Source organism: Theileria annulata, chromosome 3 (genome assembly GCF_000003225.4).
Source record: "Theileria annulata chromosome 3, complete sequence, *** SEQUENCING IN PROGRESS ***".
Classification (NCBI taxonomy): Eukaryota; Apicomplexa; class Aconoidasida; order Piroplasmida; family Theileriidae; genus Theileria; species Theileria annulata.
In genome coordinates this window covers 278,877-292,959 of record NC_011100.1, presented here as the reverse complement: position 1 = coordinate 292,959, position 14,083 = coordinate 278,877, and the positions used below count along the sequence as shown (strand labels likewise).

General features: G+C 34.7%; 5 protein-coding genes across 5 annotated transcripts; 1 reads left to right on the top strand and 4 right to left on the bottom strand.

Moving 5' to 3' along the window:
• Window positions 1-53: 53 nt before the first annotated feature.
• Window positions 54-3,136, bottom strand: TA05365 (alpha-adaptin, putative; the record flags this gene model as incomplete). Its single annotated transcript, XM_949753.1, has 6 exons — window positions 54-144; window positions 175-263; window positions 345-1,425; window positions 1,487-1,554; window positions 1,612-1,881; window positions 1,946-3,136. 6 exons carry the CDS (start codon window positions 3,134-3,136, stop codon window positions 54-56), a joined length of 2,790 nt encoding a protein of 929 aa, XP_954846.1.
• Window positions 3,137-3,613: 477 nt separating this feature from the next.
• Window positions 3,614-4,405, bottom strand: TA05360 (synaptobrevin, putative; the record flags this gene model as incomplete). Its single annotated transcript, XM_949752.1, has 6 exons — window positions 3,614-3,816; window positions 3,847-3,931; window positions 3,963-4,052; window positions 4,084-4,158; window positions 4,188-4,260; window positions 4,293-4,405. 6 exons carry the CDS (start codon window positions 4,403-4,405, stop codon window positions 3,614-3,616), a joined length of 639 nt encoding a protein of 212 aa, XP_954845.1.
• A 324-nt stretch (window positions 4,406-4,729) lies between these two features.
• On the bottom strand, window positions 4,730-10,054 carry TA05355 (uncharacterized protein; the record flags this gene model as incomplete). Its single annotated transcript, XM_949751.1, has 2 exons — window positions 4,730-9,549; window positions 9,631-10,054. 2 exons carry the CDS (start codon window positions 10,052-10,054, stop codon window positions 4,730-4,732), a joined length of 5,244 nt encoding a protein of 1,747 aa, XP_954844.1.
• A 171-nt stretch (window positions 10,055-10,225) lies between these two features.
• TA05350 (uncharacterized protein) lies at window positions 10,226-12,493 on the bottom strand (the record flags this gene model as incomplete). Its single annotated transcript, XM_949750.1, has 2 exons — window positions 10,226-12,258; window positions 12,343-12,493. The coding sequence occupies 2 exons, from the start codon at window positions 12,491-12,493 to the stop codon at window positions 10,226-10,228; spliced, it is 2,184 nt and encodes a 727-aa protein (XP_954843.1).
• Window positions 12,494-12,617: 124 nt separating this feature from the next.
• Window positions 12,618-13,869, top strand: TA05345 (arsenical pump-driving ATPase, putative; the record flags this gene model as incomplete). Its single annotated transcript, XM_949749.1, has 6 exons — window positions 12,618-12,788; window positions 12,818-12,925; window positions 13,008-13,038; window positions 13,143-13,447; window positions 13,497-13,721; window positions 13,753-13,869. The coding sequence occupies 6 exons, from the start codon at window positions 12,618-12,620 to the stop codon at window positions 13,867-13,869; spliced, it is 957 nt and encodes a 318-aa protein (XP_954842.1).
• Window positions 13,870-14,083: the final 214 nt, after the last annotated feature.

The following is a 14,083-nucleotide window of genomic DNA, read 5'->3' as shown; positions in this document are numbered from 1 at the left end:
ACACATCTAACACATAAGGCAAAAACGAAATTGAAAATGCTTTTAAAACGCAATTAAAGCTCTTTTAGAAGAGTTTTAGTTAAATTTATGATACATTGTGCCAAGAGTGGCGTGCTGGCCCTGTAACTTGCTACCAGTCCTCCTCTACTAAATAATTACTTTATATATATTTACCTGTCCATTGAAAACATTCCTAGGCAGAAAAATTCATTTGATTCCATTGAAACAACTCCAGAAGAAGATACATATACATTTTCTCCAGTCTAAATGCATATTAATTTATTACATGATGAACTACACAATATCTATGGTAATGAAGGTTAATGCCTTTAATACGATCATACCTTAACAACGTCGAAGTTGAGCGATGTGAGTGAGTTTGCTAAAACGCTGATATTGTTCTTGAATTTGAGCATGAATGGCTGCGTTTGTGCGAGTGTATTCCATAATTTTGTAAAGGATGGAGGGTCCAGTTCCAGCGGTTTCATAAACTTGTGGACATACACAGGCAGATTCAAGGTGCAGGCGATTGGTTCGACTTTCGACTCGAGTCCCAGATCTAGAGAATAATTCGGAAAATCAAGTACATAGTCCATTAGAACAAAAGAAAGCTTATGGTTTGCAACTTGTCCAGGTTTTAGTTTAACATCTCTAAGTTGATTATGTTCTTGTCCCTGGAGTTGGGGTGGTGATTTTAGAGCACATTTGTGGACATATAGATCCTCGTTAGAAACATTCGTTAAGCGAACTAGAACCTTTGAATGCTGATTTTTATAAGCCTGTTCCAGTTCAACAGTAAAATGTTCATTCGATAATAACAAACAACTTTCATTACTGAATAACCCCGAAGTGGTTTCTCTAGGTGACGTTCCCCTCACCTCCCTATCCCTCGAGGAACCCAAATTATCGGTTTTAACCGATTCTCTACGACTAGTCTTTTCAGAAGATACCCTTTGGATGGATCTATCCATTGAATCTCTTCGAACATTTCCATCAAATGAGTCCCTAACACTGGATCCATCTGTTGGTCTATGACTGTTTCTGTAAACGTCTTTGGATGATTCTTTAAAACTTTCTTTGGCTGAACTCCTTTCAGAATGTTTAGATCTGGTCGAAGTTTTTCTGTCGGAGATTATTGTCATTACTCTGTTGAACAGCGACAAATTGGTCCTGAGCATCTTAAGTAGCTCACATGATCTTATCTGTAGATTAACGTCAGGTGAGTTAACTTGTGTCTCCAAGAACTCTCCAACTTTACCAGCTAGGGAATTATCTCTTGAGGCGAACTTGCCTAAAGTGGTTACAATTACGCATTTGGACTCTGGAGAGGCTATTACAAAATACTTCTCAAAGAGTTTTAGTTGATCTTTCATTCCAACCTCAGTTGACAGGTGGCCGTAATCACCAAGCACATGTGCACATATCCTAAATATATATATTTATTTATAATTGTTGTGTAACATATATTTATCTTTTCAATTCAAACCTTAATAATCCTTCAGTAATCTCAGTTTCGTCTTGTAGGTAATACAAGCACTTATCTACAAACTTTTCCTAATGCAAATTAGACTAGCTGTATTCAAAAGTACTGTGGATAGAACTAGTACTAACCTGAAATTTAAGGGAGTTTTCCTTATACAAGGTTGTCAGTAACAGTGTTGAAATTGAAATATTGGACACCAAGGGTGCGTGTGTGATGATTTTAAAAATTAAATCGATATAAAGTGTGTTTTTGGGAAGGTGTTTATCTATTGTTTTGCAAATGAGTGGTACCATGTATTCTTGGATTGAGATTTCAGAATATCTCAGCGTTGAGATTAACTCTGGTACTATTAGTTCCCAGTTAGTCGAATCACATAGTCCACATAATATCAAACATGACTAAATCAACATTTATTTAAGTATAAGTAATACTAAATTTGTAACTAAATAACTAATGTATTACCCTTTTCTTGATAGTCGGATCCGAGTCGTTTAAAAAGTGTATGATATATTCAGCGTCACTTTTAATGAATTCGTACGTCTCCTGGATCTTGATCACGTCTTCTATTATTTCAAGTGCGACGAGTCTGATTTGTGACATTACAGAGGTGTACAGGTGGCGTATGCAGCTGCAAACGAACTGTGGTGATATGTTATTCAGGTATGGAAACCAATTCACTACTGCTCTTATGGTTTCTCTTAGAATTCCTGTTTTTGTCATGTATATGCTTAGGTTCATTAATTTCTTGGTCCTGTTGCTGTGTTTGTTTGCTAGGCGCGTCAACACGAGGTTACTTGTCTTGTCCATCAGGATCTTGAGTGAACTTGACAACATGGGAAGGAAGTAGTAATTTGGAAGAGGGTCGATTGAGGCGAAGATGCTTAAAATCTTAACAGTTAGCCAGGGTGCTGGTATTGTGAAGTAGCAGTGTTCTACTGGCACTTCATCCTTTGATAATTCGGACAAAAATGATGCAAGACGGTCTACTGACAGTTCCCAGTTTTGGGGCTTTTGTTTTAAAATTGGATCCAGTAGATTGCAGATTGGCAGTAGGCATGAAACTGTATTTTCAGATTCTAAGATCTGGTAGACCATGTTGAACCATTCGTTAATGTTATATAGTTGAGGGTTAAGTTTAAATGTTCTCAGCAGGCACATGTATAGTTTCTTTCTCAAGTAATAATTATCTGATGGGTAGGTCATGGTTAATCTGACAATTTCGCTAGAAAGTCTCTCGTTGATTTCTAGTGAATGGTTGTTTGCCAGAAAGATTAGTGCCAGTGAACAAACGTGTTCCGATGGGTTATTCATGTCCTCTAGTGTTGTATTTACACATAGTCTCATAACTTCTTCGTATTCTTTCAGCAATATCTCGCATCCCATGTATCCTGTTGCTTTATCTGTTAGTTTGGTTGAGGCCATTAACTGTACCGACTCCAGATATCCCAAATGTATGTCATATCCTAGCATTTGGACATATAATAGCTTCAAAAGGTTTTTTTTCTTGTCATAATCGGTCAATCTTGGACTAGAGAAGCTTACTCTGATCTTTGCCACCTCTTCCTTAATTCTTTCTTCTTTTTCCTCATCCGTTTTCAGGTTTCGGATATCTGTTATGAATTTTACCAATCCGCGCACATATTGGCCCTTCATTTAGCTTCGGGTGGTTCTTTAACAATTAAATTTAAACTGTGCACAAACAATGTGCCTTAGGGAGAAAACGATCATGAAAATTGTATACATTATATGGAATTTATAAAAATATAAAGTGTAATTTTATTACTTAAAATGTTTGTGATATTAAGTTACAATTGACGCCGGTAGTGGTGATGTAGCATCGCAGAATTAAAGTTTATGTTTTACAATTTACACCATACTAAAATTTTTTATCATTGAAACATTTATAATTTTGTACATTTTCTTATGGTTGCTCTTCCATTTGAATTTTTGTGAGTTTCTTGGACCTTAGAGTGTACCTCAGAAGGAACGTGAAATCCCGGGATTAATATTATTCATATCTAAATCTATTAAATCCTGATCCGATTTTTTCTACACTTTTTTGTCCTAATGTGTCAGTTAATCTGATTCCGAAACGATGAAGAAGTAGAAGAATATAATAACGAAGCTGACCTAGGAATTATTATACACATTTTTACTACTTACTGTTAAAATTATATATAGTCGTTTATTTTTTATGTTATTTATTATAAACTTTGTTATGAACGACGAGTTTGAGTACTTTACTGAATCTCTGAACAGCTTGGTCTCCGCCTTCAGGTTACCGGATTTTGTTACTATTGAGTCAATCAGTTCTCCTCGTTCCATTATATTAGCTATACACAATTTAAAATTTTCTAACTAACTTATATTTTCCCGGAGTGCGTCTGTTGTATAAATCAACGAGGACTCGATGGATTTCAACTTCATATTTGTGTTGTTGTACTCATTCTGATCAGAATTACATTGTGTTTGCACCTACCACTAGCTTCGACATCATTTTTGTCAGAGTTCTGCTCCTGTTGCTGGTATTGTTGAACACATTGCTGTTAATTTTTGAGTCGAGCTCAGCCTGCGTAATTATTCTTATTTATTATAATTACCAAGAATTTTTTTGGAAGATCAGTGTTTTCATCAGATGATGTTACGCATGATAATACGAGACCATTTTTAACATGCTGAAAATTTTAGGGTCGTAAAAACGTACGTGAAAAAAGTAGTGTCCAAGAATTACGTTGAAACCGTTGGAATTATTTTTGGGGATCCTTGAAAGGTTATTTCTACAAATATTTTGTTTTGATCTCTTGATTACCTGGCAATGAGGTCCAGATTTACCGATTTGTCAGAGTTGTATATTTGTGGAGTTGCGTAATCTGCGATAACTGAATCATTTTGGGCTATGAAAGAGTAGAGTATCGTCGACATAGAATAAAAAATTATATATTTCTTTTCATTTCAAGAATATATATTCTGTTTATGGTTCAATGTACACCCAATATGTTACATTCTTCATCCACACCAAGGATTTATAAATCGATTTTTCAGTTTTTTTACCGTTTTTTAACTCTATGAATATTTATGATTAACAATATATTTTCCTTACAATTATTAATCATTTTTTTAACTTACACATTATCCTGGTTTCTCTCTCCCTCCCAACCTAACATTAAAATATAAATATTTAAAACATTGGTTTTATAAATTCACTTACACATAGTTTTAATTATTTTAAAAAATTAAAATAGTATATTACAACAGTGACTTTACTAACTCCTCCAGGTCAGAGTTATCTTTTATTTTTACCAAATTGGAGGAATCCACATTACCAAAGTCATTTAAATTTTTAAAATTCAGGTACAGGTTGTTTGGATATAGGTTCAGCTCTTCGTTGAAGTTCGAGAGCTCTTTAATATTTTGTACCAATTTTTTGTTCCCTACTATCCAAAGTCCCAACCTCGAACGACTAGTCGCAACTACAAATCTTCTGGGATCTCTCAAATAACCAATGTTCTTAGTCCTCACCATCGATACTATTACATAGTCTGCCTGCCTGCCCTGGAATTTATCTATTGTTGAAACCATTGGCGAGCCGATTTTATTGTTCCAGCTGCACCTCTTCTTAACGATGTCCTCAATCAAGCACTTTTGACCGTTGTAAGCAGTCAAGATCACTATATCTTCCAGTCCCATTAGCCTCATAAGCATGTATAATGACACACAGTAGGTCGCCTCCCCTAGGTTCTGATAGAAATACTTGATAGGGCTAGTCTCCTCTCCCTCAACATCGATGAATTGAACTACATATTGAAAACTTAGGCTACAGAGATTACTTGCTATCATTTCCCTAAGGTTACCTTTACATAATAACTGTTTCACATTCAACACATCTTTGTCCTGGGGTAGTCTATCTTGTGCTTTGTTGGAAGAAGCAGGAGAGGTTTCAGGGTATAGTCCATCAAGAGTGAATATTTGGTGAGGGTAGAAGTGGCTGTATATATTCAATATCTCTGGCCTAGACCTAGCCTGGACATTCAATTGAATGTAGGGATAGTTAAGCCTGATAAGTCTCAGAAAGAGACTCTGGTTTAAGTTAGAATACCTCAGCAGGGACGAGTTTTGAATAATTGGAGAGAGTTGAAGGTGATCTCCACACAAAATTAAGCGCTTGATATTATTACAAATGGGTATGAAACTTTCGATTTCCAGTATCTGTGCCGCCTCTTCAAAGATCAATGTTTTGTAGTTCAGTGTCGATAATTCCTCCTGGGATATAGAGGCGTGGGTACAGGTCATTGCTACGATCCTGCTATAGTTTTCCACCAGATACTTCATCCGATCTCTGTTATTCCTCAAGATTTCAAAGGGTAGCAACTCGAAGAGCATTTCGTACAACCTTTCGATAAATTTTTTCTTCATTTGTGATAGTTGTTCATTCAATCCCTGCTTAGAAGATTCTTGATTAACTTCATCACCATAACTAGATTCAAAGGCCTGATACTTTTGTATCTGGTTATACAATTTCTTTACATCCTTAAGAGTATATGGAAATTCTATCCCTAATTTGAAAAAGTTATCCAATCCTTCTTGAGTGAGCTTGCTTCTATCAAATACTTCCAACACTCCTGCCTCCTCAGCATCATTCATATCCTCAGCACCTTCATTTGAATTTTCATTTACAATTTGAGCATTATTTGAGCAAGAATTATTAGACTGTGGTGCATCAATTAAAAAGTATTGCAGGAATGTTAGGGAATATTGTATTGTACATTCGTAGTCTCCAACCACCTTGATCTGCTCTTTTAGGGTTTTAATCAGTTCAAGAAGGTCAAGTCTTCTTTGCAGAATGTAGTTAACTCTGCCGAACTTTGAGAAATGACCCATGTTGTCCACTTCAAGATCCGAGTGGCCTAGTCTCACCATGTAATGTTCGTCAATTAATTCATTTTTCACCAGCTTAGTGAAGATATCGTTGAGCGCGAAATTACTGTGTGTGCAAATAACAATCTTCTCGTTTTCGTAATTGTTAAACAGAATCGAGATGATTTGAGATACCACATCAGTTTTACCTGTACCTGGAGGTCCCATAATCACAGTCAACCCTTCCATCGTGCCCCCAATTATACTCTCAACTTGTCTTGACACAAATTTCACTCCCTTCTTAGAACTTTTATTATTATCAACAAGGTTAACTGAATTATTATTCTGAGGATCATCTTTATTCTGAATATCAGCTGAACTTGGATCATATGGTGAAATATCGTATGGGTGATTAAAATTCGTTATTAAAAATTTCGGCAGCTGACTATTGATGTGATAATCCTTGTTTACTTTAGTCAAATCATTTAGATAGTTGTTCTCGACATGTAATTCAAATTTGACTCCACTTAATACTACATACTCCAACCGTTCGTCATGGTCTTTCTCAAATTCATCGGTCTTATTTCCAAAATCGTGGTCATAAATGTGATTTTGAATAAACAAATTAACATTTCTGTCACTTTCCAAAGCCAACCTTAATTTTTCAGCCAATTCAACCTTATTCAAGGAACCTTTATTGTTGTATACATACTCGTTTACTGTAGTATCAATTGAGTCAATGTGGATCCTATTCTCTCTAATTTCCTGTAAACTCGAGCTTGATCCCAACCCAAGCTTAAAATTATCTTTATTTTTTGTGTTATTGAAGTTCAAACACGGCACCAGTTTAATTGAAATGAACGAGGTTGTACTCAACAAATGATCCCTACTTTTGAACGTGTTTAGATAGTCTAGTCCTATTTTGACTCTTGTGTATTGTTCCTTCTTTCTTTTTTTAATAATTTCGTCTCGTTCAGTGGAAATGCTTTGGTTTAATGAGGCGATAGCGCTAGAAAAATGACTCGTGTTAGAGGTATTTGGTCTAACTGAATGGTACGAAAAGTATCCCAAAAGAATCACTTGTAACCAGTTTGGCATCTTGAACTTGTTGTTTACTACATTTTGAACGTTTGTCAAGATGGATTTAAAATTATTTTGCCTTTTGCTTCTCCTGATTATCAAGTTAAAGCTACTGTAATAGTCCAGGTCTTCTTGTATGTCCTTCATGTATTGCTGGTAATCCAACAATAGTTTAATCCTCATCTTAAAGCCCACAAAGCTCTTATTATCTAACGGGTTGAAGTCCAAAACGTTGTTATTCTCCTCGTCGTACACCTCTAGTATTTCGCCGAATCTTATCCTCCTAACAATCTTGCCCAAAAGTTCAACTTCGTCTTCCATATCCTCTGCCGTTTTACCATCAGACCCACTCAGGCCACATGAATACACACAGTTTAGTTGAACCAGGAACAATATATCATATTTTGTAAGTTGTTGCCATTCTTGTCGTATTTTGTAATCTTGGATCATTGACAGGTCAACTGTCAGAATCATCTCAATTCGATTCTGGTCAATTTTCATTTCTAGGTTATCTATGCAAATGAACATTCTTCCAACCCAGTCTCTCTTCTCCAGCTTTTCCACAGCCACCAGTCTGTTCTTTTCCTCCGTGCCTTTGTGATTTAACTTGTTAGAACGATTTGAGTGGCTTGTCAGGTAGGACAAATAGAATATTTGTTGGTGCACGTATTGTTTAATTTGATATATAACTTCAAATTGGTACAGTATGAAATTCCTGTAAAGGTAATCGAACATGGTCAGGTACTGCAAGTTTAACTTGAACAGAGACAGTGTGCAAAGCTTGATGTAGCTAATATCGCCCTCCATCTCACCCAATTCAGTAACTTCTCTTCTATTGGCTTCCTTTGCCTGTAAAAGGTCATTGGACGTCACTGTTGTGATGTTATTGAACAGTGAAGAGAAAGGATTTAGGTAGAAGTTGTTGTTGTTTATCAGCATCAACTCGTTGATTGGCTTCTTTAAGTAGTTAGCCAGGTTACTGATGAGCAACTTCTTAACCAACTTCTTAGACTTCTTTTTCTTCGGTAATAGTTCTACGCTGTATGGAAAGAAATGATCGAATGTATTTCCGTTTAACTCCTTTCCATCTTTAGGTTTATTCTTGGTTGACTGAATTAGGTATAACTCCTGGTTTAGCTGCACCAATACTCCCAAATCCAGGCTGTTTAGTATTTTTGACAGATTATTATTTAGTGCGTAATTGTTAACCAGGTGTATGTTTTTTAGGTTTTCATCGTCTTTGTAGTTTAGGTAACAGACTCTCTGGAACTTGTTGAACCTTTTGTAGTAATCCTCAAGGATAACGTTGTACTCCATGTTCACTCCCAACTCCTCGTTTATATTAAAATTCAGGTAATATTCCAGTATGTTAACCAGTTCGATGAATATGTTTGCGTCATCTCTATTGGCAAGTTGATTTGTTTTTTTGTCAACTGGCTCGTACAGTGGGTGGTTTTTACACCTGACCAACAATAACTTGTACTCAATTATGGGTTTTATTATTCTCCTCAAGTGCAGCTGGCTAAGCAAATCAACGAACAATTCCAGGTAGTTTTCAATGTACATAAGTCTCATCATTTCAGGGTCTTCCTCCGACTGTTCCTCTGGTTTGACTTCTGAAAATGACAAATAGTCCTCCAGTATATATATGAACTGGTTAATCAGTGAATTCATGAAATCTCTTGCCAAAACTAACTTGTAGCTCAGGTTCAAATACTCTATATTGTCTTTGTTTGGAACCAATTCATATAAATTTTTAACTGTTGCCTTTGGTTCTTTCAACAAATCATCAAAATGACACGCTTTATGTCTTAACTTATAGTTTTCAAATGCCTTCAAAAATAGCGCCTTTGAAACTTTGTTATTCTTAAAAAAGTTATATTCTCTCAACTCTTCTGGTATGTGGATCCAAACTTGCGGTGACAGCAGGGACATACAACAGCGGCGCACTTCTGAGAGTTCAATTCTCTGAAAACATATTACAAAGAAACGTAACAGTGCTCTCTGCTCCAGTATTGTCATTCTGTCAACGGACTCGAATTCTCTTGACTCACACAACTCTTCATTCCATGATTCTAGCATCAGTAGCTGTGCAGAGTTAAAAAAGAGCGTCTCAAAGGAGTCTTTATGTTCTATAAATTTGTTATTAGTCACATTTTATCTTTATATCTACATAAATCTGAATATTTAAACATATATATAATAATTTTTACTTGATGAAAGGTTCGATAGTACATCTACATATTCTGATCTTCCACTTGAGTGTAGTTCTACGAAAGCCCATACACAGGTCATAACTGTGCAGAATCTAATTTTTTTAAAAGTTTCTTGCGATTTTTTATCCAGGTTTGCGATAAGTGGGAAGGAATCCATTGATAAACAGGGCAGCAGGTGGGAAAGATAGTCTGAGTGTTCCAAAGAGGCCATATCCAGCTTGTTAAAAGATCCGGAGAACATTATTTTATAAATTTCCACGATTTCTTTACTGAAATTTGAGTTTATAAGCTTTTTATGGTCTTTAACATTTTTCATTTCCGGCAAAGCATTTTCTATTGAGGAAATCAGCCTCTTATAGAACTCATGTGAGAGCAACTCGTCCAAAGTTGCCGTTTTTGGACGAACTAAACGAACCGACATTATTTATGTTACATTAGTGAAATATAGTTTATAATTTATTTGTTTAATCTATTTTATCGACCCTACAAGTGGTCGTCAAATTAAATTGAAATTACAAAAAAAATATTATTTATTTATTTTGCACATTTACAGAATAATATTATTTAAATAAAGTTTGGCATAACATTAACTTCATTTTGACATTTGGGTCATGAACCCGTTATATATTACAAACTTAAACACATCTTCGTTCAAATCAACCACCTTCCTCAGGTTTTCATCCAGATTGCCCAAATTATCCAGAATGTGAATCATATTTTCCATCCTTTTACAGTAGTCTATGTTTGAACATTTTTCTCCTGACTCGAATATCTGTCCCCTTGTAAGGGATTCAAATACTGATTCCAGTTCTTTCCTTTCCGGAATCTCATTAAACTCTATTATTTTTTGTTTCTTATAACGTTTAAAATAATCTTCTAGAATTCCCCTAAGAAGTGAAATGCTTCCGCATTGATTTAAATCCTCAAATTGTTCAGGTGTTATTTTATAACTTTCCCTAAGTATTTTATACATGTTTGAAAACATAACCAGTCCTATGTAATCCCTTTTCAGATCAGTTTCTATGAACATTTGTACGATTTTACAAAAGTTGTCAATAACCACTAGCTGGTTCTCACATTTACTCTCGATAACATTCTTGAATATCCCAAACAGGTCGTCAGAGGGTGCCTCTAATTGTTCAAAAATTATGCTTGATTCCTGCAAGTAACTATATGCCATAGTTACAAGCGATGTTCTCTTATGTGTGTTAATTAAGTTTAAAACTTTCCAAATAATGTTAAAATTCAACACCTTCGGAAGGTGCTTTATGGATTCCATAAACTTGTCAATTAATTCTAAGTCATCAAAATTATTTTCCAAAAAATTAGAAACGGCCAGACTTTCTTTTGTGAATTTTACTTCAACATATTTAGACGCCTCTTCCAAAAACCTCTGGAATAAGAACCTTTGGGTGACGTATTTTTGCAATTTACAAATAATTTCCGGGTCCATAAACTGATTTGCCTCGTCAAATTTTGGTATTTTTGAGTATATTTTTTGAAGGTTTAATTTATTACTTTTGAAATAATTATTATTTTTGAGCAAACTGACCAACTTGTTTCTTCTAAGGTTCCGGTTAATTGAGTACATGTTAAAATAGTTTTTTATAAAAGTACCGTCAGTGAGAAAGAACCGAAGGTATGAAGAGATGTACTCATTAAATTCTTCAAACAGTTTCCTGTGATTAACCCCGAAAAATTCAATGGCATCCAATAAATCAAGCAAGTGGCGTAGATTTATTTTTTCATCAATCTGTTCCAAAAACTTTAGTTTGTCCATGTTGTGGTTTATGTGAAAAGAACCCTCTTCCAAACCAGATAATTCCAGGGATTGTTTCGATTTGCAAACATTAGAATTGAATTCTTGCAGTCGATGTTGGTAGTAATCAGAAAACAAAGATAATAACTCAAAATTGAATAATTTTAACTTGACCATACATTTACAAAGTAAACTGAAATCTCTAGAGTCCGTTCTAGAGTGAATAGACCCAGATTCATAGGCCTTCAAATACATATTCATAAGCTCTTCAAGCGTTGACTTAAGACCTGATGTATAAAAAACGCTTAACGACTTTGAAAATGTAAGTGAATACACCAACTTAGAAATGTTCGTGGGAGTGTTAAAGTTAAGTTCAGTTACTGACTCAGGGGTAGAAAGAAGTTTTAATGTTTTTGAAGATATTTTAAGAGTTATTTCAATGAAAGGGGTAAAATTAGTTTTTAGATGCTCCAATTTAGTTATACAATACAATATGTGCGATATTTCTGAAAATGATAGTGTTTCAAATGTAATGTTGATCTGTGTCAAAACCTTCAGTAGGAGTGATGTGTCGACTTCAGAAAACTTGGACACATCAACTAAATAGGTTAACAAAAGGCACAGATCATGGTTACTTAGACAGCGAACGTTAAATATCCTGCCGTATAACAAATCGTGCAATGAATCCCTACCATCATCAGTGTCGGTGGGATTCTCTATAGTCGTGAGGTAATGGCTAGAATTAACATGGTTAGATGGAAAGGTATTAACATCGTTTAACTTAGTAGTTACAGAATGAAATAAACTTCCTTGGTGTAATATTCTCTGAACTGATTCGTGGGATAAGTAATTGAGTTCATCCGAAACTAAATTTAGTTATCTTACACATTAAATAAACAAGTAGCATAATTTGAATAAATAGATACAAGAATCTAGTTTCTATATTTTACCTTCTGGTAAAAAGAGAATAGAACCCAATCTCTTCCTTTCTGTTATATTTTTGGTTAATTCTGACCTCCTTACACGCTGATATTCTAGGAAGGTAATTTTCTTTGCCGTGAATCTGCATTTTTTATCACTAATCCTACGGGGTATTAGCATTACATTTTTTTATTAATTTTGAAATATGTTTTAAAAAATACACTTAAGTTGATGTTAGCTTGGAATCTAAAAGTGTGGTGAATGGTATTAAAAGTACAATAAATGTATTTTATAATTATACAAAATGAATGAATCTTCTATGGAATCTGTTAATGGATTAAATTTGAGGAACGATGTCAAGAATCTTGTTGAACAAGAGTCCTATAAATGGATTTTCGTCGGAGGAAAGGGCGGTGTAGGAAAAACGACAATCTCATGTTCATTATCGTCAATTCTATCAGAACGAAGAGAATCCGTTAGTTTAGCAGTTTTTAAATTTAGTAGGTTCTCCTTTTATCAACGGATCCTGCCCACAGCCTGAGTGATGCATTCAACCAAAAGTTTACCGACACACCTACCCTCGTTAACGGATACGAAAACTTATACGCCATGGTATATGATATAAAACCATTAGATATCTAATATTAACTAAATATTTTCATAAATTTCATAAAATTTTCTAAATAATTTACAGGAATTGGACGTTACAAGAGTCTCAGATACGGGTTTCGGATTGAACGAGACAAAAATGTTTCTCCAAACTATACCAGAACTATTCCAAATGTTGCCAGGAATTGACGAGGCCCTGTCTTTTTCTGAACTTTTACAGTTTGTTTTTACCTTAAATTTTATTTATCATTTATTAATGCGAACCCAAATAGATCAGTCCAATCAATGAAGTATTCAGTAATTGTGTTCGATACAGCACCAACAGGACATACACTCAAGTTCCTGAACCTGCCTGACACATTGGATAAGCTTCTGGAAAGTTTCCTGAAGGTTGAATCACTGTGCGGAGTTGCAATGAAGCTGTTTTCAGCGTTAAATAACTCTCTGCCCAAGGAGGAAATATTCCAGAAAATCAAAAGGTTCAAGAACAATTTGACACTAATAATGAATCAAATGAAGGATCCGGTAGGTGGAATAAATTAATATATAAAAATTATTAAACATGTGTTAATAGAACAAAACAACCTTTGTTTGCGTCTGCATTCCGGAATTCCTAAGTGTTTACGAGACGGAGAGACTGATACAAAGTTTGGCAAAAACCGATATAGACTGTTCGTACATTATTGTAAACCAAGTTCTGAGTTATATTAACTTGGAAGAACATGTAAATAATACCAAAAAATCGTTGGAAAACTTAACACCCGAAAACAAAAAGGTCCTCGAAGACTTTTTTGAACTTGTAAGCCCAGTTAATTTATTAAAAAGTTTAGGTGCTGGAACAACAAAACAATCTAAATGGCCGATTAAATATACAAAGAAAGTATATAGAAGACATTAAACAATTGTACGAAGGCTTTTTCAATATTGGTAAGAACCAAACTCACTGAAGCATAAATTTAGTTGCAATCAAACAGTACAAATATGAAGTTAGAGGGAGTGAAGCAATAAAAGAGTTTTCGAAAGCATTATTAAAACATTCACCAATCCCAGATACACAATTTCTGGTCTAATATACTGACTGCGCAATATTTACTCAACTATTATACAATGTATAATAAATATTATGTGCTATACAGGTATACAAACATTAAAACTAATCTA